Raw genomic sequence first — 26,238 nt, forward strand, 5'->3', positions numbered from 1 at the left:
TAGTAGTGCTTGTTCGACAAACGTCTACATTTTTTAGATGGGATTCTTGCATAAAGGCGATGTCTACATGTGGCCTGCGCAGGAGGTCTTAGCAGGCTGCACGTTTAATTTGGCCATTCAACCCATTTACATTCCAACTAATTACATGTAAACTACTCAGATTGACTAACTATAACCAACATGTGCTGCAGCAGGCTATATTCAAAATCAGAGAAGGAAAAATAAAATATACTCCAGGCAGTGCAGTGATCCGACCACAGTGAGAAAATCTGACCCATTCACAAAACCCCGGTCGCCAAAAACCCCACACTCTACAAACACTTGTCTGTTTTGTTTTTATTTTAAATATTCAATAAAGCTTGTTAAAAAAATTTAATAAATAAAGGCCTTGAGGTGTTCTGGGTGGAGTCTGGCATTGGGCCCGCGTCACACTTCTTTTTGGCTCTGTGGGTGAGTTCTTGGGAACTTCCTAATAAATTGGTGTTGACTGACACAGAGTAAACAGGTAGCAGGCTACTTCTCCTTGTCGCATCGGTAAGTACTCACCACCAAGACCTTTCTACAAGGTCTTAAATTTACATGATCATCTTTGAATTCTGTTTTAGACAGCTATTACTGAACTGTTTTAGCTTATCAGCCACACTTGCAGATGTTTAAGGCTTATTCTGACTGTAAATATTCTCTCTCTTTTGTTTCAAAGCTAACCCTATTTCTTAAAATAAAAATATATAACACACCTAGTGTGTCAAAGAAAATATTAGTATATGGCAAAGCTCAGTTTGTGACCCAGTGATTGCCTCTTTGCTTTTTATTTCTCTCTTTCTGTAAAACATTCACAGAACGGGACAAAGACAAGCAGACTTGTTGGTTTTCATTTCATCTCAATTCCATCATTATATTTATCCATTTTGAGAATGGAGATTTTGGTATTTTGAATGTGTCTCGCTATTAACCAAGATTCCCACTCTGTCAATCAGCAATGTCTGGAAGTCCTGCTCTGCTTATGAGGCTGGTGGCATCGGCCTTCAATGTGGCTGAAAAAGCCGGAGCCATTGTGAGGACAGTCCTTCACAGTGGGGAGCTTGGTATTGTAGAAAAGGTAGGACCAATTTTCTTTTAAAGCCCAGAACAAGTTAGAATGCTAATGTCCCAGATGGGTTTAATAGCATATCAATACTGTCTGCTGTGGATATACATGCCAGGTTATAATACAGACTGAAGAAAGATCCATGTTCCCCTGCTCAGACTGGAGCTAATGATCTGAAGACCCTGGCAGAGAGGCTGGCACAGCAGAGCATTTGTGCGTCTCTGTCCAGACGTTTCCCAAAAATCACCATCATTGGCGAGGAGGTGAGAAAATTAGAGTTTGTATAGTCAGTGTGTTGTTAAATTAAAGTCTAGTATCAGGCTTTAATGAAGGAGAGCAGGAGACTTGTGTTCACATGCATCACTTGTTTATTAGGAGCTTCCAGATGAGGAGATCAAGGAAGATCTCATTGAGAACGGTCACTCAGAGGAAATCCTCCAGAAGACATGTCCAGCAGAGTACAGCGGGCTGAAAGAGGAGGAGGTAACCACCAATACAATCAGACATTAAATGAATTTGTGAGGCTTGGCAATTGAATTAAATAACTTTTTTTCTATTTATCAGTCCAGCTGGTACAGCTGTATGAATCACTAAATGTTTTGTGATGTAGAGTGATGAGACGCTGTTTAGTCTCACTGTGGGCCTATACTTAATCCGAGTGTTTTCTCTGTTAATCTCAGCTCGTTGTTTGGGTGGATGCCTTCGAAGGCACAAAGGAATATCTCAAAGGTAGGCTCTTGAAATAAGCTTCTTCAACAAACCAGTGTTCATAAACAGCAAGCATGTGTGTGAAATGGTTTTTACCACAAAGGCTCTGGCCTACAGTGTAATGCGGGGGTTAGAAGTGATTGTGAGCTTTCCATTTCTCCCTAAACAAATATCTTTGTCTCTAAAGTGATTCCATTTGTTTTTATATAAAGCATCAGAGTATTAAACAGGAGTTACTACATTCTTGGCAGCATGTTGCAACACAACGGATGTATCACTTGCAAGACCAGCTCTGGCTTGTAAATCGACTTTGCCAGATTTTCTGTGTTGTTCTCTCATGTCGCTGCCCTGCCCCGCCTCCCCGGCATCCACCTGCAGGCTCCAGCCGGGGGGGAGACATACCAAACACTCTGCTGCTGCAATAATCATTTCAGACTATTACTGTCACTCGTCAAAACCAAAGACAAACCCAAATGCACGACTCCGAGACCAGAGTTCACAAAAAAAACAGTTTCTTTACTGAAACAGTAAACAGGTTACAAGGAACAAATATCCAGGCAGGCAAACCAAGTCAGGCTGAGGCAGAGTCGGGAAACAGGCAGGGTCGATATCAGGATCAAAAACAGATAATCAGGCAGGATACAAAAACGCTGGAAGGTATAGGTACGAGACACTATGACAATCTGGCAGAGGGTGAGTGGGGAAGCACATGTTAAATAGTGTGGGGAGTGATTAGGGAATGAGGAGCAGGTGAGGTGAGACTACAGGTGCAGGGACTTGTCTAGATGAGGTAGGAGTAGTAAGGAGGTGGAACTGGAGAGGAGGTTGGGTGAGTGAACTATGGGTGAGGGGAGCTGAGAGATGAGGATGACCGGGTCTGAAATGACAGGAGAATTAGTAAACAGAATATTGTAGGCAAACAGAATGAATATTGCAGGTGTATAACTAGAACCATGACAATTACAAAGTTGTCTGACTGAACTGCCTGATAATATCTGTCAAATGTTGAGCATTGGAAAGTTTAATTAAACCTATTATCATCATTAATTACTAGATTATAAAGGCACAGCATTGGGTGCCTGTTTAACTTGTAACTTGCAATTTGCAGTGGCTAGTAGCGGGGAATAGTTTTAGTTCTAAACTAAAAAGTAAATCCACTGTTAGTTTACAGTCGCCTCATCAATATCTATATAAAGGTTGGTGTTACTGCTGTGAGGCACACTGATGTTTTAAATCTATCCGCCCCCCTTGTTTTTAGTGCCACATCATTCTGTATCAGCAGGTAGCTCAGGGATGTAACCCATTATACTTAAATCAAGCTTGTTCCTGAAATATAATCTTACAGGCAGCTGCTAATCATGCAGACTAGTAAAGACTGTGATTACAGTTATTGCAAACTGTCTTTTGAAGAATGATTTCTGTGAAACAACTTGTTGGGTTGCTTTCTGGCTCTCAGACTCTCAGACCTTCACGGCCACTTTTACCTTTTCTTTCCCTTCTTTGTGTATTACTGCATCTGCTGTCTACCTTTCTATCTCTCTCTCTGCTGACCCCAGCGTCGAGGTGTCTCCTTCACCACACTGAGGCCGAGATACGCCGCAAAGGGTCGGACACATCTCAGCCTCACAGCACAGAAACTAATAAAAAGGTTAACCCTGGCAGTGTTTGTTAGCTATTACACCAACAAGGTAGCAATCTTTTATTACTAAAATTCTCTAACTTTTCTTTCTTCCCAGCATGTCATTTTCATTCTGACACTTAAATGTTACAGCCCACATCTGATGTCTCTCTAACACCCTGCTGTTCTCTGATTCAAGGGTTCCTCAATAATGTGACAGTGCTTATTGGTATTGCATATGAAGGCAGAGCTATCGCAGGTGTCATCAACCAGCCTTTCTACAACTACCAGGTACACACCAAGGTAAATGATGTTGTTTCTGTGTTCTGAACGCTCTCATTCATTCAGCCTGTTTCCCCTTCAGCTCGGACCAGGAGCAGATTTAGGAAGGACCACGTGGGGGATGCTGGGATTGGGCGCTTTTGGATTTCAGCTGCAGGAAGTCCTTAGAGACAGACGGATCGTCACCACTACATGTTTCCATAGCAACAAGGTTGTAATGGACTGTGTGGACGCCATGGAGCCTCATGAAGTTATTAGAGTGGGTGGTGCAAGTACCAAGGTGAGATGGATTTGGAGTTAAAACAGAGATTTACGGTATGTCTTTCATTTCTAGTCGCAGGTTCTTTTCCTGCTCGAACATGATTAAATGTAACTTTTACTTCTCCCAACTTCTGCCATCTGAAGACACTGTTAAACCTCTTAGCTTCAGTATGTGCTGGTTAAGCTGGGCTCTGTGTTTTGGGGCAAACAACATTTTCTTTTTGACATAGTTCAGTGATTTTTATGATTTAAACTTGTTAAATTTGACCCATAAAAATGAAAAATGCAGCCTAGAGGCTGGAAGAGACAAAAAAAATAACAATTTAATATGAAGGAGGCCTTTGGAGCTTGGTTAACCCAGGGGTCTCCAGAGCCAGCAGACATGTACCGGGTGGCCAGAAGGGCTGTGGCTTCAGCTGTTGTGGAAACAAAAACCTGGTGTGGGAGGAGTTCAGGGAGGCTACGGAGAAGGACTTCGGTTTTACCTCAAGGACATTCTGGCAACCCGTTCGATGACTCAGGAGGAGGAAGCAGGGATTGGCTCAAGCAGGGGTGGACTGTTGACACGGACTGGGGATGTGTTGGCTGTCACGCCTCTTCAGTGTCGCATGGAGGTCTGGGACAGCACCTGTGGAATGGCACGCCTGGGTGGTGTTTCCCATTTTCAAAAACAGGGACCGGAGGGTGTGCCCCAATACATCTCACCCTTCTGGGGAAAGTTTATTCCAGGGTGCTGGAAAGGAGGCTCCAGTTTTGGCACCTCAGAATTTCAGCTCTGCTCTTTGCAGATTATGTGGTTTTGTTGGCTTCATCAAAGTGGGACCTCCGGCAGGCATTGGGGTGGTTTGCAGCCGAGTTTGAAGGGGTTGGTATGGGGGTCCGCCCCCCCAGGTCCGAGGTTATGGTTCTCTCCTGGAAAACGGTGGATTGCCCCCTGCGGGTGGGGAGTGAGTCTCTGCCTCAAGCGAAGGTGTTCAAGTATCATGGGGTCTTGTTCATGACTGAGGGTAAAATGGATTGGGAGGGAGGGAGCTGAGCCTGAAGACAAAGCTTTTGAGTTAGTCAATCTAGATTTCAACCCTCACCTATGGTCACGAGCTTTGGGTAGTGACCGAAAGAATGAGGTTGCAGATACAAGCGGCCGAAATGAGTTTCCTCTGAAGAGTGGCTCCAGAGGAGCTTGGAGTAGAGCCGCTACTCCTTGGCATCCAAGGGAGCCAGTTGAGGTGGTGGCTTTAGTTATAAAAAAGTATTGGAGTGAAAAGTACAATATTTGCCTCTGAAATGTTTGAAGTTGTAGAAAATGTATTCTAAAGTACAGAGTATCTCAAATTTGTTCAGTACTGTACTTGAGTAAATGCACTTAATGACTTTCCAAAAATGCCATTTAAACATCAAATATATACATTCATTCATCAACATCACTTACTGTACACAACCACCTTCTGCTGTACACAACCACCTTCTGCAACTCCCTTATGTCCTTTTTCAATTCAAAAATCAAGAATATCCACCAGCACCTTCGTTCAAACCCTCACCGCAGCATCTCAGCCGACTTTCACCCATCCACACACCCATTCACCTTCTTCCAGCTCCCCACTCTCTCAGAAATCTCAGAACTTATCCTGAAATCCAAGCCATCCACCTGTCAGCTGGACCCCCTCCCTACACAACTTGTTAAAACCTGCCTCCCCTCTCTGGTCCCCCTCATTTCTGCCATCATCCACTCCTCTCTCACCACTGGAACTGTCCCTACATCCTTCAAAACTTCAAATCACCCCAATTCTGAAAAAACCTGGCGCCGACCCCTCCAACTTCAGCAACTTCCGTCCTATCTCCAATCTACCCTTCATCTCCGAAATCCTTGAAAAAACAGTTGCCTCCCAACTCCATTCTCATCTATCCCACAATAACCTGTATGAACAGTTCCAGTCTGGTTTTCGCCCACTCCATAGCACTGAAACAGCACTCATCAAAATCACCAATGACCTCCTTATGGCAGCTGATTCTGGACTCCTCAACATCCTCATCCTCCTCGACCTTAGTGCAGCCTTCGATACCATCTGTCACACCACCCTTCTCAGCAGGCTATCTTCGATTGGCATCACCCACACTCCATTAGACTGGTTCACATCTTACCTCTCTGGCCGCACTCAGTTCATTCAACTCAAGTCCTTTAAATCCACTCCTTCCTCCGTCACTACAGGTGTGCCCCAGGGCTCTGTCCTGGGGCCCCTCCTCTTCATCATCTACCTCCTTCCCCTCGGCAATATCTTCCGCAAATTTAATATTCAGTTCCACTGTTATGCAGATGACACCCAGCTCTACCTCACCACTTCACCCTCGTCCACTCTCCCGCCGACCTCCCTCACTGACTGCGTCTCTGAAATAAAAACCTGGTTCACCATAAACTTTCTTAAATTAAACAGTGACAAAACCGAGGTTCTCCTCATTGGCACCAAATCCACTCTATCCAAAACCAACAGCTTCTCCCTCACTATTGATAACTCCTCCGTTTCACCCTCCACCCAGGTTAAGAGTCTGGGTGTCATCCTCGTATCCAATTCAAAGTCCTCCTGTTAACATTCAAGGCCATCCACAACTTCGCCCCCCCATATCTGTCCGACCTCCTCCATGTTCCCACTCCCTCCCGCTCCCTCAGATCCTCTTCCTCTTTACACCTGTCTGTCCCCTCCGCCCGACTCACCACGATGGGGAGCAGAGCATTCAGCCGCTCTGCTCCCCGTCTCTGGAATTCATTACCACCCCAACTCAGAAACATCGATTCATTCCCCGATTTTAAATCAAAACTCAAAACACATCTGTTTAAATCTGCTGATTCCACATGACGCTAATTGCTTTGTCACTTTTGTTTTTCTTGTTTTGTTTGTTTTTTCTCTCTCTTTTAATGTGTATTTTGTGTATATATATATATCTATGTACGGTGTCCTTGAGTGCCGAGAAAGGCGCCTTCAAATAAAATGTATTATTATTATTATTATTATTATTATTATTATTAAGTAACTAAGTAACTAGTAACTAACACTGGGGTCCTCAGTTTTGTCATCAGCCAAAGGTGGCGATGAACCCCAAATGCATCACAAAAACCTGTTTTAGCTTTGGCCTCACTGGGACGTCTCTCAAAGATCCTGTTGATGTGTAAAGTGTTTGTTTATCAAATCATCAGATCATCCAGCTCGTTGAAGGAAAGGCTTCTGCTTACGTCTTCGCCAGTTCGGGGTGCAAGAAGTGGGAAACCTGCGCTGCTGAAGCCATTCTGAACGCTGTTGGAGGTAAAAAACAAAAACATCACTTCTTTGCAGTGGATGTTAAACCTAACTAGTTATATATTTGCTTTGCCTGTGTAGGCTCAGATTTAAGCATTACATTTTCCAACATGCATTGTTTTATAGCTTTTAAATAAGTGTCTGAAATAATGTTCTATTCCTTTCCTCTTGCAGGTAAACTGACTGACATGCATGGCAATGCATACTGCTACAATGCTGATGTAACACACATGAATTCTGCAGGCATTCTTGCTACTCTACGCAACCACGAGTACTACGTGAACAGAGTGCCACAGTCAGTGCTGCAAGCCCTCAAGTCAGACTGAGGTCTGCCTGCATCAGACTCACACTAATGTCCCTCTGCGGTTCAGATTCAAACAGTGACTGTAAATAAAGAGGATTCAACACCTTCAGTCCACACAGAGAAAGTTCCTGAACACACACGCGTCTACTTAGCTTTCTACATTTTTATCTGATTTTTTTCATTTTAGTTTTACGAGTGGGTCGGTTTGTAGAACATATGTATTTATTCCAGGGATAATTTCGGACCCCCATTTGAAACAGTGAAGCAAATAAACACATTTACCAAAATGTAAAACTATTTCTTTACGCAGTGCACTAATTAAGCCAATATACAAGGGGAATGATATGAATTATGTCAATTGCATGAACATTAATCAAGCAGAGACAGGATCTCCCGTATTTACCAACTCACATCCAGTACGACGTCCTCAACCCAGCGGAAAAGTTAAATCTGTTGCTGTCGACTCTTAATACAAAAGAAACACTATGAAATTCTAATTATTTTAATTCAAAAGACTTTTGACACAAGTTTAAAAAGATGTCTTCTAACTTTTCCACATTAATACCACACAGATTCACAGAACATTTTTTATTTTAATATATAACAAAAAACTGACATTTTATACATTTGACATCATATAAAAATGGTATAATTATAAAAAAAAAAAGAGATGGCGTTAAAGGAAATGTTGACGGTTCAAAGACATAAGAAAATGGTCAAAATGTAACATAACAAATAAATACTGGAACATTTAAAAAGCAATAATTTAACAAGTTTTTGAAAGGACAATTTAAATGAACATAATGGAGAAAAGGTCTGAATTAAATCTGTTTTGGAACATATTAGTGTTGAGTATTTTTAATTATTTCTCAAGAAAAGTAAATGATAGACGAGACATTGGAATACCAGTATGTTCATGTTGATCCCCAAGGCATAAGATGAAAGTAACTTTGCAATTGACCAATGAGTGTAAATAATTCCTATGAAGCTGGAATGGCGCCTCCTATAGGAGGTGTTGACAGAGGTGGCAGCAGGAGAGACTTCAGTTTGACTGACATGGCTGCAATTTCAGGGTCCTGGGTTTCATACATCTTCACCAATCTGGCAAATTTTAGGACACCTGAAGTTGAAGAAAAGCCAAGACCAATGTGAGAACATGTTGAATAGACTCTGAAGGGCATAGAGCCTACGTGTAAGTAATACATTACGGCAAGTTTGACAAAATACACTACATAATATACTGTATAGAACATATTCATACAATATGACCTTGTATTTACTTTTGTCACTTTTAAGTGTAATATTCCTACAAACAAAACATGTAGAGACAGAAAATGGTTATTGGTGTGTTTATGAACTCAAATTGAACATAAAAATGTGTCCCATTTAACAAAGCGAAAAAAACATATTTAACATCATCAAATTACAGAAGAAAATCTCAGTCAATCTCAATTATGTTTTAAACAATATGCCCCAGCTATTGTGAATATCATTGTGGTCTGAGATGCCATATTCCCATTTACAGGATGATGCTTTGTCTGCAAAATATTAATTACCTTGTTTGATGCCGGGGTTTACATTGTTTTGCTTAGACATGTCCAATCAAGGAGGATGTCACCTATACATGTATGTATTTCTGTTAAAGCTCCTTTCTGCAGGACACCTAAGCATCTAGCTTAAGAACTTACATTTTTTGATATCTCATCTTGAAGTAAATCTCTACTTTAGGGGTAGAAAATGCTGCGTCATGCTTACCCTCTCCTTCGTTGTTGAAGCCGTAGGCTTTGATGACCTCTTGTTGAATCTGGGTGGCCACAGGGAGCACAAGCTGCAGCATCTTGCCCATGTCATTGCAGGCACTTTCTCGAGCTTCCTCCATTCTTGCTGCGTTTTCTGGTACTGAGAAGGCCTGGATCACCTCACTCAGCACCACTGAGAAATATACAAACAAAGGGTCATCAGTTGCCCTGCTTCTTAGGCATTTACCGGTATGTATGCAAGCAAGGTGAGGGAACTTTTTAAAGCTTTGACACGCTTATTGTCCAATAATTATTCAGCAATGATTTTGAGAACCTAATGAAAGACTACAAGGTTAAAAATGTAAGTATTGTAGAATATAAGCTGGTCTTCTCACCTCTGGTCTGCTCAACAGTGAGGGTGGGCTGCTGTGCCGGAGCCGAGGCCATGTCTGTGGAGAAAATAAATATTTACAGTTAACAAAACTAACAGCATAAACTACCAAACATTCACTAGTTTCTGCTCTTCAATTGTATGATTTGCTGCTTTAGTGGGATATAGCACAAACACTTTTTTTATGCTTTGGTATTTTGGTCCATAATAAAACATTAAAAGAAAGACAATTAATCATCAATGTGAAATAAAAAATGTACAATGACAACAGCAAGAATCTATCTTTATATTTAAGTGATAATCTCGAAGTTTTTCGTTTAACTAAAAGGTCTGTTAAGTCACAATCTATCGCCGAATGAGGTAACACAATGGTGACTGAACCTATGGCCCACTGATGAAGGCCTTTGCATTTGCAGTATTACAGACTGGGCGTCTGTGGTGACTTTCGCTGATAAAAGCAGCTGTTTTTCCGGTCTCTGCCAGTGATGCGAGTAAACAGTAATCGCTGACTACAGATACAACTTAAGAAATAAGTGAAAATCCAAAGAAAAATAAATGGGCGCTCAGATGAAGGCAAACAGTCTAAAAAGGAAAGCGACCCTCAGCGCGGAAAATCAAGAGTTACAACCGGAGCCAACCGTGGACGTCACACATGCAGCACTGTCTGGATATCTGGGACGTGTGCTCCTGCAGTTACCGTTAATCGCCGTAGGTGCCGCCAAACAGAACAAAACTGAGATCTTCGGGTTTATCACTTTAAAATTAGCTGTAAGGTAGTGTTAAATAATCAATTGTCACATTTTCACAATATAAAGCATGGAGAATATGTAAAATGTAAAAAGGTAATCTAAAAATAAGTAAGAAACACATAATTATAAACTGAATATATATTTTGTTTTGGATTGTGGTTAAAACCAACAAAAAAACTGGCAAACCAAGATGTAATTTTTCAAAATAATGAATCTTATGGTGGGCATTTCTCATGTTTTAGTATATTAGACGATTAGTTGATTAATCGAAAATATAATTCGCAGATTAATCGACAATCAAAATCATTGTTAGCAAGAGGTTACAGACGATATAAAGGTAATAATGGACTATATACTGATATACCTTGAACATTTATCTACCCATAGCATATTTATGTAACATCAGATATACTGTATAACAACGCTGTCATAAAGTGAGGTCGGTGGGTGTTGGCACAATGGTCGAATGGGGGTTCCATTTGCACCGACATCCAAATACAGAGAGGTGAATCTCTATCGTTAAACGCTCGCGCTCACAAAAGTAAATACAGCTAAATAACGTTAGCTTGTCTTCTATAATGTCATAACGAAGTAAATAAATGTTATGCTGGAAGTTACTTAACTCATAAGTAACGTTATAAATATGGGTTAAATGCCCAAACCATCGAACATTTACTTCTCTCGAACGTTTGCTTAGTATGTGACCTTAGCAAACGTTTATTCACGACAACGTTATCAACGACAACCACAGTTAAAACACATTATATGGGCAAAAGTATTAACCGCTAAACATTAAAGTACAGAGGTTTGAACACTCACCACCAATGAAACAACCTAGCTTGTAGCAGAACTGTGAAAAATTGCCAGAAAACGACACCTTTTTTACGACAATTGAAGACGTTTTGCAACAGGACTTCCTGCTTTCAGACCAACACGGATGTAAAAGGTAAACAAACGCATTGCTAAGCTAGCAACATGGTGAAATCTCACCAAAATGTAGTTAAAGTATGATTTCAAGTGAATGATAGTCCATATATTTGTATTGGGCATCATATAAAACTGTAGGGAAGCAAACCTGCCACCCGAATGTTTTAAAGGAGTTGTACTAGTAGCGGTTTTTGCCACGTACACCTTATTAAGTTAGTGTCAAGGAACCATCGTACTTTGGCCAACCATCGATGGAGCAGAAGCTAGCAGAGTTCAGAGCCAGACGACAGGCTACTAAAAAGGATGAGAGTGCTGATCCGCAGGGCACAGCACAGACAGTAATGGACACATCTACTCAGACTGATACAACGTCAACAGCTGACAGTCAACACACAGAGGAGAAGAAAGAAACTAGAGATTCAACTCAGAGCTCTCCAAAGAAGGTGAGACTGATGAATGAAAATGTGCAGCTGCATATCTGCTTTAACTATCAGGTTAGAAATTATTTCACTCACTGATTAAATGTTTCCTGAACTGAGTATTAATTACAAACATGACATATATGAGACTTTTAAAGTCTCCTACATGTATTGTACCTCATTTAACGTCCTGTTGTGTCTCCTCTGCAGGATCGCAGTGACTGGCTGCTGGACAGCGCTCTGGGAAGGTGGCTGTCTTCGAGACAGTTGGTCTTGTCTAACCTTACTTTGCTGAAAGTGCTGCTTTGGCTGGTGCTGCTTGGTCTGTTTGTTGAACTGGAGTTTGGCCTGCCTTTCTTCGTCATCTCTCTCTTCTACTGGCTGTATGAAGGACTACGAAGCCCAGCTGCCCGTGAGCCCGGAGAACTAAGCGCTTATTCTGTCTTCAACCCAGACTGTCAGCCTCTGCTGGGTGCTCTCACTGCAGAGCAGCTGGAGGGAGAGATGGGCTACAGACCTCTGGCTAACAGATGATTTTCCTGTGATTTGAAACTTTATATCATATAATCAGATCTTTTTGTCTTTTCAAACATGTTAATTTTATTCAGGAGCTTACAGGGATTCACAGGAACAAAAATGTCCATTCATTATTTCTGATACTGTAAAACACATTAAATTGAGATTGGCCTTCTTCCAGCTTATTTCTGTTTCTTGTTGAGGCAGATAAATTGGGATGATGGCCATCACTTTTTTTTTTCAATTTTGGAAAAGCGACATGCCACAACAATTAATCATCAGCTCTTAATGCACAATATAATGGGTAACATTTTCCTAATACAGGTTTAAAACAGAATTTTCTGTACTGGTTTGGTAGATTGTGTGGAAGGGGTATTTGGGGTGAAATAGGGAAAATCAGTATTTCATCCTGAGTCCCTTACATTAAAATAGGTTGCAATGTGCTTTTAATTTATAAAAGAAAATATTGTTAACTTTAAATTAATGACCTTTCAAGTTAAATAAAGAATTCTGATGTTCAAAGCAGTATTGCATTTAGTTTTTAGGCCCTTTTCTCACAAATTGCAAAACTTTAAAACAGAATGTATTGCATTGCACTTTTTGTTTTGCCTGTGTTTTGTTTTTTTTAACCAAAGAAATGTTAATGTAAAACTTGTAATGGAAATGTTGTAATACTAGTAGTTAGAGTGTAGTTTAACAGAAAAGTCTTTTAATCCAAATGTCAAGCAAGTATCTCTGTGTGAGGACTTTTGGAGGGGTAATCCCTTTGTTTCGGGGGTCTTATGTATGCTCTGTACTTGCATAGCCCCTATAAGAGATTTGTAAGGGCTATCTTAGTTGTTTTCAAATTACAAATGAACAAGTGAAGTTGGTTTATTCAATGATTTGTAGAAATCTGCTCTGCCACTGTGGAGATACCAATGTTTATTGTCCAGAAGACTGGCCTGCAAATTAGAGGGTGTCGGTTTCTAGGAATATAACATCAATAGAGTAATTTCAACATATATTGACCCAGGGTAATATATATTGAATATTGGACATAAGGGGAAATCATTGCTGATAAAACCCCTCAAAATATCTTTAAAATATTGCAAATTATTCTTAAACATGTGCTTCAACTGGTAGCAGCAAAGTTTGGTAGCTCTGAATTTCCCTGAATCTTTACTTTATTTTTGTTGTATTTTTATCATATTTTGTCAACTACAGATGGATATTTCTGTGGAGAGAAGAGTTTATTCAAGAGAAGAGCTTCTTTCATTGAAACGGAGTAAATCTGGAGGATACCACCCTATTCCAGCTGAGATAAAGAGGTGTTTTCGTGGTTACCGTGCTGGTGCAAAAGTGAAGGCTTGGAAATGGAGATATAAACCCTTTCTGCCATCAGTCATCATGGGAAATGTCAACTCTCTGCCCAACACAAGTGATGAGCTGGAGATATTGTTGAAGATTCAGGAAGTATACCGTTAGACCCACTGGGGGATGTGGTGGAGAGATGCACACTGAAGAAGGTTGAGGCCATTCTAAACAACACGGATCGTCCACTTCATAACAGCTTGATGGACCAAAGAAACAACGGCTCCTCTCTCTCCGCTGCAGGACGGAGAGATATAGAAGATCTTTTGTACCCACAGCCATCAGACCTTTTAATTCTTCAGTAAATGGTAGATGAGATGTCAGACAAGTTAATTTTCCTTTGGGGATCAATAAAGTTATTGTTATTGTTACTGTTATTAAGAGGATATTAATATGAGGAATATATTTTGGAGCTACAAGTCCTTGATTTTCTTTTTTTGTACTTTCCCCCCTCTAATTAAACACGGCGGGCGCTTGGACCCGTTATGACTTTTTGCACAGAGTACATCGTAAATTGGCAACGCGAGAGGCTTCACTACCATCCATTTCCGCAATAGCGTAAAAGCCGCTACATCAGGTGACAGATATAAACGTTTCTTTTTAGGTAGGACAGAAAAAGACTAACACACCTTCCGTTTGTTAAGATACAATATTTATTTTTAAGTACTTCTATGGGTAAGCTGGTGTTGGAGTCCTCTATGCGTTTTAACCGTATATTTAGCAGAAGTTACTAGCTTACTAGCTAGCTGTGATAGCTGACTACTCGTCTTTTAGGTGGTCAGGTACACATCGTGACAGTTCATTTTGGCTCTTTGGATGAAAGTTCTTTCTGTACTTCCTACATCTCCTAAATTCAAATTGACTAACCCGAGAAAACGGTTTGCTGGCTACTTCTTCGTGTCGCATAAGTAAGTATTCACCACCAAGACCTTTCTATAAGCTATTAAACTTACATGATCATCTTTGATTTCTGTAACATATCTGTTTTAGCCAGCTATCAACTGAAGCATTTTAGCTTACTAGCAATAATTGCATGTGTTATTCTGACTGTATATGATCTTTCTTTAGTTACATAACTAACTTTATTGCTTATAATAAAAACACGTACCTAGTGCGTAAAATAAAACGTTGGCATATGACAAAGCTCAGTTTGTGATCCAGTGATTTCTCACTTTCCGTAAAACATTCACAGAGCAGGACAAAGACAAGCAGGCTTGTTGGTTTTAGTTTTTTTATTCAAACTGCAAGGGATTCTGAAGATTAATTTAACATAGATACCCTCATCTCAATTCCATCATTATCTCTAGAGACTGTAGATTCTGGTATTAGTCATGATTTTTAATGTGTCTCTCCACTAACCAAGATTCCCACTCTGTCAATCAGCAATGTCTGGAAGTCCTGCAGTGCTTATGCGGCTGGTGGCATCTGCCTTCAATGTGGCTGAAAAAGCCGGAGCCATTGTGAGGAAGGTCCTTCACAGTGGGGAGCTTGGTATTGTGGAAAAAGTGGGACTAATTACTTTTAAGACATTTAAGAGACCAGAACTAGTTATGATACAGTGAATAGACTTAGATTAACCGTTTTAACTTATTTCTGTTTCCTCCATGTTCCCCTGCTCAGACTGGAGCTAATGATCTGCAGACCCTGGCAGACAGACTGGCACAGCAGAGCATTTGTGCATCTCTGTCCAGACGTTTCCCAAAAATCACCATCATTGGAGAGGAGGTGAGAAAATTAGAGTTTGTTTTGTCAGTGTGTTGTTAAATTAAAGTCTAGTATCAGGCTGTAATGAAGGAGAGCCAGAGACTTATGTTCACATGCATCACTTGTTTATTAGGAGCTTCCAGATGAGGAGATCAAGGAAGATCTCATTGAGAACGGTCACTCAGAGGAAATCCTCCAGAAGACATGTCCAGCAGAGTACAGCGGGCTGAAAGAGGAGGAGGTAACCACCAATACAATCAGACATTAAATGAACTTATAAGGCTTAGTATTTGAATTGCTAAGCTTCATTGTACTTTATCTGAGTGTTTCTCTGTTAATCTCAGCTCGTTGTTTGGGTGGATCCCCTCGACGGCACAAAGGAATATACTGAAGGTAGGCTCTTCAATTAAGCTTCTACAACAAACCAGGGTTCATAAACATCAACATGTGTGTGAAATGGTTTGCACTGCAAATGCTCGGGCCTACAGTGTGATGCGGGGGGTTAGATATTATTGTAAGCTTTTCATTTCTTGGTCAAGAAACCCCCTAAGCAAATATATTGAACAGTTATCTGTAAAGTGACTCCACCCCAATTTAAATAAGAAACAAGTAGCTACCACATTCTGGCTTTGCAGCATGTTGCAACACTGCACCCTGAACCCTGAACCTTGCTTATTAATCTTTTATTCATGAAGTTAACTGCAGTTATGCTACTACCTGATAATATCTGTCGAAATGTAAACCATTTACAAGTTCAATTAAACCTGTTATCATTATAAATGACTAGATGATAAAGGCACAGCATTGTACTGTTTTGCATTATTGTTATTTTGCAATTGTTTAAAAATGATCAGGTAAAAAACAAACTGGCTAATAGATTGATTCCAGCAGTGTCGTTAGTTATTAGTAAGTTACGATATCTAATAAAAATCAGCACTTATATTACAAGTTCCCATACACAAATCTGTGTATCATTGTAAGCAAACTAAGAAATCATTAAATTTATGTTATACTAAAATATCTATATACTTAAATAATGCTTGTTTCTGAAATACAGTTTTACAGGCAGCTGCTTATCAAGCAGAAACTAATATTTCCGGTGGCCGTTAAGATTTTCTTTTGTTCTTTCTTATGTGGTTAAAAAATGATTTCTGTGAAACAACTTGTTGGGTTGCTTTCTGGCTCTCAGACTCTCAGACCTTCACGGCCACTTTTACCTTTTCTTTCCCTTCTTTGTGTATTACTGCATCTGCTGTCTACCTTTCTATCTCTCTCTCTGCTGACCCCAGCGTCGAGGTGTCTCCTTCACCACACTGAAGCCGAGATACGCCGCAAAGGGTCGGACACATCTCAGCCTCACAGCACAGCTCTCTGTATGGGAAGGCAAAAGCAGGAGACTGATAGATTAACCCTGTTTCACCAATTTCTAAAATTCTCCTACTTTTTCTTGCTTATCTTTCTGCCCAGCAGCCCACATCTGATGTCTATACTGTTCTCTCATTAAAGGGCTCCTGGATAATGTGACAGTGCTTATTGGTATTGCATACGGAGGCAGAGCTATCGCAGGTGTCATCAACCAGCCTTTCTACAACTACCAGGTACACACTGAGTTAAATGATGTTGTTTCTGTGTCCTGAACGCTCTCATTCATTCAGCCTGTTTCCCCCCTCAGCTCGGAGCAGGAGCAGATTTAGGAAGGACCATGTGGGGGATGCTGGGATTGGGCTCTTTTGGATTTAAGCTGCAGGAAGTACCAGGTGACAGACGGATCGTCACCACCACGCGTTCCCATAGCAACAAGGTTGTAACGGACTGTGTGGATGCCATGGAGCCTCATGAAGTTATAAGAGTGGGTGGTGCAGGCAACAAGGTGAGATGGATTTGGAGTTAAAACACACTCAGCTTTGTAAAAGGCAAACAGAGATTTATGTCTTTAGTTTCTTGTCACCGGTTTTGTTCCTGCTCTAAAATGATTAAAAGCTAACTCTAACTGTAAAACCTCTCAGCTTCAGTTTGTGCTGGTTAAGCTGGGCTCTGTGTTTTGTGGCAATAAACTTTATTTAAACTAAATCTGACCCATAAAAAGGAGAAATGCAGCGTGGATGCTGGCAGACACTGCAAATCTTTAATCTCATAGTAACCACAATAACTTAATCAGTGTTGTGGTGATGTAAAATGTCCGAAGGTGGAAGAAGTACCCAGATGTTGTTGCTAATTAAAAGTAGCCGTGTCAGAGTGTTGCAATACTTACAACTAACAGGCATCAAAATATACTTATAAGTACTTAAAGTACTCATTTCAGAATAATGTATGTTGGATTTCTGGATCATCAGAATCAGGGTTTTAGATAAGTAGATTTAAGCGTACCAGGGATTTTTCTTGTTTGTATTTGTATTGTTAGTGTAATAACTATGTGTTAAAGTGCTATAGTTAAATGTGTACATTACTTTAAATTGAGCCCCAGCTTTAACAGTTCAAATATTAAAGCCTTTTTTTATAGAACTTTATTACATCATTTAAGTCTTCTCTTAGTCTATAATAGAACATCATGGTTTATTTAAATACTTTGTATTGTTTATCTGAATTTGCAAAGTAACCCATTAAAATCTAGTAGAGAACAAAGTACAGTATTTGACCTTGAAATGTATAAGCAGCAGAGAATGAAAATAACCCAGTTAATTTCAAGGACCTCAAGTTTGTACTTGTGTAAAGATACTTTACTTACCACCATCAAAAATTGTCCCTTGCAGTTAAAAAGATATCATAATTCATTTACAACAAGAAGCACACAATTTATAAACATAGTTTGACTATCTCTGCAGTCCTTAGTTTTGTCATTCAACTAAGGTGGGCTGTGAACCTGCAGTGCGTCAAGACTAGTGAAGATTTTTCAGCTGTAACATCACCAGTAAATTAGTAAAAGAGCCTGCTGAGTGTTTGTTTATCAAATCATCTCTGCAGATCATCCAGCTCGTTGAAGGAAAGGCTTCTGCTTACGTCTTCGCCAGTCCGGGGTGCAAGAAATGGGACACCTGCGCTCCTGAGGCCATTCTGCACGCTGTTGGAGGTAAAAACCATCTCTTCTGTTACAGTATTTTCAAATTATGCAAGTGTGAGCTCAGATTTAAGCTTTACAACATGCATTGTTTAACAGCTTCTGAATAAGTGTCTGAATGTTTTTTTTTATCCATCTATTCCTTTCCTCTTGCAGGTAAACTGACTGACATGCATGGCAATGCATACTGCTACAATGCTGATGTAAAGCACATGAATTCTGCGGGTGTTCTTGCTACTCTACGCAACCACGAGTACTACGTGAACAGAGTGCCACAGTCAGTGCTGCAAGCCCTCAAGTCAGACTGAGGTCTGCCTGCATCAGACTCACACTAATGTCCCTCTGCGGTTCAGATTCAAACAGTGACTGTAAATAAAGAGGATTCAACACCTTCAGTCCACACAGAGAAAGTTCCTGAACACACACGCAGGAAACTTCTGTGTGTGGAAATCTCATAAATCTCTTTTGCACTTTTTAAATTTTCATCTGATTTTTTTTAACTTTATGAATGTGTTGGTTTGCAGAACATTTATTCCACTGATAATTTCAGAGCCACATTTGAAACGCTGAATATTTTTTGTGTTACTCACTTTCACTTGACACTTAATCAACCAGAGACAAACGGAGAGCAGGCTCCACAGCACTTCCATTTAATTCACTCGCTTGAAACAAACTCGTACAAATCTCAAAACGTCTTAACATACTGTTTCCAACTTGAAGACCGATAGATTTACAAGGCAAAAGGCAAGATTCAAATAAATTAAAATACATTGGTTAAATGTTCGTTAGTGGGAACATCGTTATATATAACGAGCATAATGCCAACAACAACCAAAAAGCCATCATCTTGACTTGATGACTTTTAACCTCTTTACAATGTCGTGCGATGACTGGAAGTGCAACAATGTTCAATGTGAAGACAAACTGTAAAAAACATGTGATCCTGTACTGTACGTCTGTTAATCCCTTCCTTCCTCGCACTGACACATCCGTCTGTACTTTCTACACACTTACTGCACTCATCAGTACACTTAGCTCCCCACAATTTCCACTTTACACTGAATTAACATCGAAACTGAAAATTAACCTTTTACTAACGTTAATCTATTGAAATTCTGTTTTTTTATGACCACAAATGCTCCTTCATTGATATGAGGGATGAAAAGAGGCTGGAAACACTGATCTAATGAAGAGCATACAGCATAGTTTAGCTGTGTCCTTAAAAGTTCAGATAGGTCTTTATACATGTGCATATGACAAGAGTTTTAGCAATACTTATTGCACTTAAATAATCAAAATTTTTATTGACACCTCCGAGGGGAGACAAACATTCTTGAGTCTAATGAAAAGTCGTAGACGTTTCTAACTAGGGATTCTTAATGGAATAATTTGCGACTTCAGCGTATTTCACAAAATGTCGAGTAAGACGAGGAGATAAAAACTACATTTCTATTAAATATGAAGCTACAGTCAGAGGCTAGCTAACCTGAACTAGCATAAAGATCAGAAACAGGTAATCTGACGTAATCTTTAGTTTACAAAATCCACCTACCGTGGAGTACAGCTCTCTTATTTATGTTATGTTTTGTTCATGCTGTATTAAAAAGTGTAAAAACAAGAGACAGTGAGGATAAGGGCCTTTTTTTTCTTCTACCAGGAGCCAAACGCACAAACCCCTGTTACATGTAGATATGTTGTTTTCACTAATTAAACAAACACAGTGTTTTCCTCAAAGGGCTGGTAGGTGGATTTTGTTACAGTTGATTGGGTCCTTGTTAGCCATCTGCCCCATTTCTACTCTTTGTGCTAAGCTAAGTTAGCTCGCTGCAAGTGGCAGCTTCATATTTGACAGACAAGAGTGGTCTCAATCCTCTCAACAAACTCTTTGCAAAGAAAGCAAATAAGCACATTTACCAAATTGTAAAACAATTAGTTGAAGCGGTGCACTACTTAAGCCAATATACAAGGGGAATGATATGAATTATGTCAATTGCATGAACATTAATCAAGCAGAGACAGGAAACAACTGCCTCCTGTCTGAGAGATTTATGGATTTTACATCGGCGAGGGCAAAAGAACTCTTCTCAATCAACAAGCGTGCATGCATTCACAAAATCACAATGGAAACTGTTAATCTGACAGCAGAGAAGCATCTTTTCTTTACATCTTGTCCATTCCACAAGAGGTTGGTTTTAATATTGCTGAATGGACTGAGTAGTAGAAGTGAGGGCCGAGTTAATACATACCATGGCATGAAAAATATGGAGAAAATACCACTCACATGTTCATAAAAATACCCACAGAACAAGCAAAAAACACTCCTGGAGTTTCTGTTTACACATGAACAAGCTGACTGAGAGAGGGCTGGAGTGTTTGAGGCAGCCTGCAGGGACGTCGGCCAGAGACCAGCCGGGGGGGGAGGGACAGGAGAGGCAGGACCAGCCGCTCACCTCTTTTTCGGGGCCTGAGTGGTGCGTGGCGGGGTGACCGGGCGCCCTGAATTCACCCCTCCGTACTGATACTTAGCTTTTTTTTCTGACGGCTTCAAGATCTGAAAAGGAGGACGACATTAGAGATTTACTCTTGACAAACAAATAAATCAATCATACATGCATTCAACAAACAATTTTTTTTTTACCTGAAAGGAGCACATAAGGGACTCATCCACACTCATCATGCCGCCAGCGTTGTCAAACTCCCCGCAGTAGTTCGGGGCAGAGAACAGCGTCACCAGCTGTCGTTTGGCGAAGAACTCGTAGCCGTCTTCAACAACCTGAAGGTCATAGGATTACAGACTGAACTGTAAATCGAGACATGGACTCCAACATTAATACTTGATAAGTTGTTTAAGTTATTTTTTTTAGCAAAATTGCCAAAAAATCACTGGCTAATTGTTTTGTTTTTTAAACAGAAAAACTGCCATGACTTTGAGCGAATCAGATGATTACCATAAAAAACTAGCTCATTAAATAGCAGTCTTTCTTCACACAAAATAATTGTATCTTCATATCTTGATCTTAGTAATATATATTTTTAGTATCTGTTTCTATGTGATCTGAAATGTACTGTGACATTTTGAACAGGCTCTGCACAGTCCTGTGGATCTGTAGAACAAAATAGTTCCAGTTAATTTGCCTTTAATAAAGTAATGTCTAAATCTCCATGGTAACAGTTTCTATGTAGCGGTACAAGTGTTACCTGATGTGCCCGGCAGATGAGGTCCAGATCGTGACGGTTGAGAAACTTGCTGACAACATCGGCCCCAAAGGTAAAGGAAACCCCACGATCGTTCTCCCCCCAGCCCTGCACGTCTTTGTCTGGGTCAGACCACAGCAGGTCGCACAGCAAGCCTGCCACGAGATAAACACTGAGCAGTCAGAAATGCAAACAGTGACGTTAGTAACATATTACGATAATGCTTAAAAACCCTCTTGAGAACCGGAAAAGTCATGTAATTTACATGAATCTTAAACTGTCTTTACATGCTGTATCAGTGGTGTTTTTGTGTATAGTTTTACTGTTATTTAATGCCATAAGGGACAATGTACAGTAATTAACACAAGCCCAAGGGTCCAACATGTAAATGTGCCAGATTCAGCCTACAGGCATATTTTCATTTGCAGTTCCTGGCAGGGATTAAAAAACATTAAAAGAAAAACATACAAAAGCACATTACCTCTAACAAATAGAAAAAAACATTGAACAAAAATACTAATCCAGAATGTGACAGCATGCTTATCTATTCAGAAAAACTGTTTTATAAATAAATTATAAATATTACAGGTGTATATTCTGTACGGCTTCCTGCATAATTAATTAATCCCAAGTAGCAAATAAGCACATTACATTTTTACCTAAAGCACCAGAACAATCAGCCATCTATTATAATTAAGCAGTGCACCTGTGTCTGGGACATCAGTGGGTCTCATAATGCGTCGAATTTGTTCCATGGACTGTAGATCAGGTGAGAGCCCTGTGGAGAGGAGATTATTGCGGTACAGACGACACACAGATCAGAAAGTCCTGTGTATACATAAAACGACCTTAATACAGCCTAAGGCAACATGGCATAACATAACTTGACTTGCATGTAAAGCACTAATGTGCTAAAAGTGTATATTTACCTGTATATTATTCACATATATTTTAACTATTTGTAAAACAATGTTATAGTAACACAAATACAAGATTACACTCCAATAATTCCCTTTAAATATTATACCCAATTCATACTAAATGCTCATGAATGTATTATTGTAATGTAACATTATTGGCTATTTTAAACCCATGCATGAGCACACAACCACTCAGAGACAGGTATACTAGTCACATTAGTCAGCAGTTAGGCTGCATAACAGAAATGTTTCACAAACCTCCGTGGCAGCAGAAAATCTTCTCATCAATAATCGCAGCAATGGGCAGACAATTAAAACAGTCTGTGAAGGTCTTCCAGAGCTTTATGTTAAACCGGCGCTTGCCTGAGGAAAATAAAAAACAAGGACCAATTACAGTGAAGCTTTTAACTCAATAACACTGGATTTCTACATTAAGATTTGCCTCTCCACAGCAAACTGTAGTATTCAACTTACACTCATCATAGAAGCCGTAAATGCGATTGATGGAGGCACACTCGTGGTTCCCCCTGAGCAAGAAGAAGTTTTCTGGGTATTTGATCTTGTAGGCGAGCAGCAGGCAGATGGTTTCCAGCGACTGCTTCCCTCGATCGACGTAATCCCCCAGGAACAGATAGTTGGCCTCTGGAGGGAAGCCTCCATACTCGAATAGCCTCAGCAAATCTGTGTACTGTCCATGGATATCACCTGTGAGGATATGTGTTGTAATTCTCAATTATTTTTGCTTCACTTTCCGTTGTAAACAATAAACAAGTCCCACAGGAGAATACATGTAAAACATTAAAGGGGGGGTTTCTGTTTGACGGGTGCTGTTCTCACCACAGATTTTTAGAGGAGCCTCCAGTTCTAGCAGGATCGGTTGACTGAGGAAAATCTCTCTGGACTTGATGCAGAGCCCCCGCACCTCCGCCTCTGTCATCTGTACCACCTTTCCTGGGCGACATCCTCGCACTGCAAGTAAAAATAACGAAGATGTCAACATAGGCTGATCCTTAAACAAGGATGAGAAAGTATTAGACACCAGGCACTAAAAGATTTTTTAACATTAATAAAAAAACATAATGTCAGTGGGTCAGGTGGGTACATTTGACATAGTTTGACATCAGTTTTATTCTTTCCATCATAAAAGATTTCTGACGCCTTCAAATATATAATTAAAGAGTCTGGGTTATCGCTATAAATCAGAATTTTCAGTCCTGTTTAACACAGATTTTGACAAACTTACTGTCAACAACACATGTATTAAAAAATCTGAATCTAACAAAGAGAAAAGATTAAGTTGATAGTAGTCTACTGTCAGTCCTTAAATAAAAAAAATAATAATAATACCTCGCAATTATTTTGAGAATGAGGTTAGCTACCCCTTTGTTTACATTTGCATCACAACGTGCCATTATGAAGAGCTGACCATTGCATTTGCTTTGCTACTGGCCAGACATGCCATTTACTCCAGTCAACACGGGTTGTTATGAACTGGCAGCAAGTACAGGAATGAACAGCTTGTTGGCTCAGCTGGAAGTTTGTGTCGTGTGGGGACAGTGCAGTCCAAGCAGGACAGAAAGTCTAGAGGGCAGCCCATGTTTAAAGAATCAACAACATGTTTGTTTAGTTATGTATTAGCATTGGCTATCACTGCTTGTTTGTGGCTAAGTATCTTAGTGTTTTATACACAGCAATGCAGACTCATCATGTTAGAACTTGGGCATGTGTCTGAGTAGCAAAAATGCAAGAAATTACAAAAAAATTCAAAATAAAGTAAAAACAGAGTGATAATTATATCTAATAATATAATAACTAATATATTAAAAGAACATATAATAACATAATTCTCTTTTTTTTTTTAAATCATTTAAAAAAAGTTTGTGTTGTCCATTTAACAAGGTGTTTTATAAATGTAGTACGGGTTAAATTGTATACTGTCATCATCAGAATTGTGTCAATCAGCTAATTTTCCAGTTTACTCCATTTGCCAGTCAAAACATTGCAGATGTGTGATTTTGCTTGCTTCTACAGCCTTTACTTTACTATATATATTATTTGCTTTCGATACAAGACATGTCTTCTTGGTTTTATCTGTACTTCATTATTTTCCTTAATCCACCTCAAAAAAACCACCCATTTTAAAAGTTAAACTTCCTCAAAGTTTCAAGTTTATACTGGATCACATTTTAAATTGGTTTAACGGTTTGGTGCAACAGAATTAAATTTAATCTAGGTTTAGAGTAAAAACTAAACTGAGGTTGAAGAGATGTTTAAGTTTAATGTCTCATAATTTTAAGATAGTTTTAAACTTTTGTGCAATATAATTTAAAGGTAAACTACGATTTAATCGGGTTTACAAATTAATCCTTGTCGGTGCAACCCAGGCTAAAAAAACAGAAATTGTTCGCATTTCAGAAACTGGAATTGTTATTATTTTTTGCATTTTTTTTATCTTTATATAAAATTCCTATAATTCATTTTTTTTCAGTACGTCAGTTTTTTTTTAAATTTCACTTCCTCAGAGTGACCAGAGATGATCATTAATAGACTTCCTATAATACTTCTAGTCTTCATGGTCCTTTAACACAAAGGAACATACTTTTGTGATCCAACTTCGGGGTTTTCATTTTATGCAATTACATTTAATTAAACTACTGTTTATTTTTTTACGCCAAAACTGAAAGAATTCGCCGCATGATCACAGATTAATGATGAATTTCGAAATAGCTTTTCAGGCTTTGTGATGTCCTACGTAAGGGGGGTGTGTCCGGAATGTAGCCGACTTGCTAGCTAGCTACCTGTTCTGCTAACGAGAATAGTTAACGTTACTTAGCAACCACAACATTCGATGGTTCTCACTCGTTCCATCACATTCTGTGTTTAATAAGAAAACACTCACCTGCCCGTACTCTCCTACTCGACTAGTTTAGCAGTTATATCGTTAAGTTACATAACTAACTAACTAGTTAACATAGTTAGCTCTATATAAGGCAGCAGTAGGCTGATTATTTTTTACGCTTCTCTCCCTTTTAAGCACAGTTCACAGATAACCGTTAGCTAACAATTAACCATTTGCGAATAAATAGCTACAAGGGACTGTGATATCATAATAACGTCTACATTACTCCTGGAGCAGAACGTTTTTAACGCAACGGTTAGCTTAACGTCACTGATGGCTGATGAACACCGATAGCCATAGAACAAAATGTTACAATGATTTGTAACATATTTTGAAGTTACTGGTCATAAACACAAACATATAATTCGGTTATATTATTCAAAAAGGACACGGAAAGACAAAATATCTCAACGCTTGCCTACCTTCCAGTAATCGAGAGATGATGCTGTCTACGTTCAGTTCGCTTTCCGCCATGTTTCTGATACTCTCACAGGCAGGAGAGCAGGCAAACTTCGCCCTGAATGTGGACTGGAAGGCTCAAAAGAGGACAAGCCTTCACAAGCATGCACACAAGCCGTGACATTATGGATCAGCCAAGTTATTAGCCTTGGTGGAAAATAACTTAAAGCTCCAGTGAGGAGTTTTTCGCTGATATGAAACAGACCGAAATTAATTCTGATTACTCTATATGACCTACAAAAGCAAACCAGACCATCAGAAGCAACCCAAAACGTAAAGTGAGTGATACAAATGACTGTTAAAGAAAGCAGGATGATATTTTTTGTTGAAAAACACCACACAGGACAAAATCAGCAAAGAGATAA

The 26,238-nt window shown here is 39.6% G+C and overlaps 5 protein-coding genes across 5 annotated transcripts; 3 read left to right on the plus strand and 2 right to left on the minus strand.

The window, feature by feature from the left end:
• The first annotated feature begins 484 nt into the window (after positions 1–484).
• LOC138613012 (3'(2'),5'-bisphosphate nucleotidase 1-like) lies at positions 485–8,373 on the plus strand. The gene is made up of 9 exons (XM_069686574.1): positions 485–534; positions 978–1,099; positions 1,246–1,350; positions 1,463–1,570; positions 1,768–1,816; positions 3,613–3,704; positions 3,778–3,975; positions 7,144–7,249; positions 7,418–8,373. Exons 2-9 carry the CDS (start codon positions 980–982, stop codon positions 7,567–7,569), a joined length of 930 nt encoding a protein of 309 aa, XP_069542675.1. The 5' UTR covers positions 485–534; positions 978–979; the 3' UTR covers positions 7,570–8,373.
• On the minus strand, positions 8,137–11,277 carry grcc10 (gene rich cluster, C10 gene). Its single transcript, XM_069657654.1, has 4 exons — positions 11,246–11,277; positions 9,682–9,735; positions 9,303–9,479; positions 8,137–8,667 (listed from the first exon to the last, which is right to left on the minus strand). Exons 2-4 carry the CDS (start codon positions 9,731–9,733, stop codon positions 8,528–8,530), a joined length of 369 nt encoding a protein of 122 aa, XP_069513755.1. The 5' UTR covers positions 9,734–9,735; positions 11,246–11,277; the 3' UTR covers positions 8,137–8,527.
• Positions 11,278–11,376: 99 nt separating this feature from the next.
• On the plus strand, positions 11,377–13,172 carry saysd1 (SAYSVFN motif domain containing 1). Its single transcript, XM_069657282.1, has 2 exons — positions 11,377–11,796; positions 11,983–13,172. The coding sequence occupies exons 1-2, from the start codon at positions 11,605–11,607 to the stop codon at positions 12,304–12,306; spliced, it is 516 nt and encodes a 171-aa protein (XP_069513383.1). The 5' UTR covers positions 11,377–11,604; the 3' UTR covers positions 12,307–13,172.
• Positions 13,173–14,119: 947 nt separating this feature from the next.
• Positions 14,120–19,064, plus strand: LOC138585467 (3'(2'),5'-bisphosphate nucleotidase 1-like). The gene is made up of 9 exons (XM_069657810.1): positions 14,120–14,549; positions 15,025–15,146; positions 15,262–15,366; positions 15,479–15,586; positions 15,690–15,738; positions 16,852–16,943; positions 17,018–17,215; positions 18,307–18,412; positions 18,557–19,064. The coding sequence occupies exons 2-9, from the start codon at positions 15,027–15,029 to the stop codon at positions 18,706–18,708; spliced, it is 930 nt and encodes a 309-aa protein (XP_069513911.1). The 5' UTR covers positions 14,120–14,549; positions 15,025–15,026; the 3' UTR covers positions 18,709–19,064.
• On the minus strand, positions 19,035–25,899 carry LOC138585466 (serine/threonine-protein phosphatase PP1-beta catalytic subunit-like). Its single transcript, XM_069657809.1, has 8 exons — positions 25,837–25,899; positions 23,353–23,484; positions 22,990–23,220; positions 22,774–22,878; positions 22,302–22,373; positions 21,599–21,750; positions 21,039–21,173; positions 19,035–20,951 (listed from the first exon to the last, which is right to left on the minus strand). Exons 1-8 carry the CDS (start codon positions 25,886–25,888, stop codon positions 20,847–20,849), a joined length of 984 nt encoding a protein of 327 aa, XP_069513910.1. The 5' UTR covers positions 25,889–25,899; the 3' UTR covers positions 19,035–20,846.
• Between the last annotated feature and the right edge of the window lie 339 nt (positions 25,900–26,238).

The sequence above is a fragment of the Semicossyphus pulcher genome, unplaced genomic scaffold (genome assembly GCF_022749685.1).
Source record: "Semicossyphus pulcher isolate SPU_LCO1_2020_fin unplaced genomic scaffold, fSemPul1.0.p SCAF_11, whole genome shotgun sequence".
Taxonomy (NCBI): Eukaryota; Metazoa; Chordata; class Actinopteri; order Labriformes; family Labridae; genus Semicossyphus; species Semicossyphus pulcher.

What these genes read in the sequence shown, in the direction of transcription:
- LOC138585466 (XM_069657809.1), bottom strand. Translation starts at nt 25,888, where the DNA reads ATGGCGGAAAGCGAACTGAACGTAGACAGCATCATCTCTCGATTACTG. An exon ending in GGCTCCTCTAAAAATCTGTG is followed by an intron (nt 23,221 to 23,352) that starts GTGAGAACAGCA and finishes ATATCCTCACAG; the next exon opens with GTGATATCCATGGACAGTAC. An exon ending in TTACGGCTTCTATGATGAGT is followed by an intron (nt 22,879 to 22,989) that starts GTAAGTTGAATA and finishes TATTTTCCTCAG; the next exon opens with GCAAGCGCCGGTTTAACATA.
- LOC138585467 (XM_069657810.1), top strand. Translation starts at nt 15,027, where the DNA reads ATGTCTGGAAGTCCTGCAGTGCTTATGCGGCTGGTGGCATCTGCCTTC. An exon ending in TCACCATCATTGGAGAGGAG is followed by an intron (nt 15,367 to 15,478) that starts GTGAGAAAATTA and finishes CTTGTTTATTAG; the next exon opens with GAGCTTCCAGATGAGGAGAT. An exon ending in TGGGTGGTGCAGGCAACAAG is followed by an intron (nt 17,216 to 18,306) that starts GTGAGATGGATT and finishes TCATCTCTGCAG; the next exon opens with ATCATCCAGCTCGTTGAAGG.
- LOC138613012 (XM_069686574.1), top strand. Translation starts at nt 980, where the DNA reads ATGTCTGGAAGTCCTGCTCTGCTTATGAGGCTGGTGGCATCGGCCTTC. An exon ending in CACAAAGGAATATCTCAAAG is followed by an intron (nt 1,817 to 3,612) that starts GTAGGCTCTTGA and finishes CTCTGATTCAAG; the next exon opens with GGTTCCTCAATAATGTGACA. An exon ending in AGCCTTTCTACAACTACCAG is followed by an intron (nt 3,705 to 3,777) that starts GTACACACCAAG and finishes TTTCCCCTTCAG; the next exon opens with CTCGGACCAGGAGCAGATTT.
- saysd1 (XM_069657282.1), top strand. Translation starts at nt 11,605, where the DNA reads ATGGAGCAGAAGCTAGCAGAGTTCAGAGCCAGACGACAGGCTACTAAA. An exon ending in CTCAGAGCTCTCCAAAGAAG is followed by an intron (nt 11,797 to 11,982) that starts GTGAGACTGATG and finishes TCTCCTCTGCAG; the next exon opens with GATCGCAGTGACTGGCTGCT.
- grcc10 (XM_069657654.1), bottom strand. Translation starts at nt 9,733, where the DNA reads ATGGCCTCGGCTCCGGCACAGCAGCCCACCCTCACTGTTGAGCAGACC. An exon ending in CACTGTTGAGCAGACCAGAG is followed by an intron (nt 9,480 to 9,681) that starts GTGAGAAGACCA and finishes TATATTTCTCAG; the next exon opens with TGGTGCTGAGTGAGGTGATC. An exon ending in CTTCAACAACGAAGGAGAGG is followed by an intron (nt 8,668 to 9,302) that starts GTAAGCATGACG and finishes CTTCAACTTCAG; the next exon opens with GTGTCCTAAAATTTGCCAGA.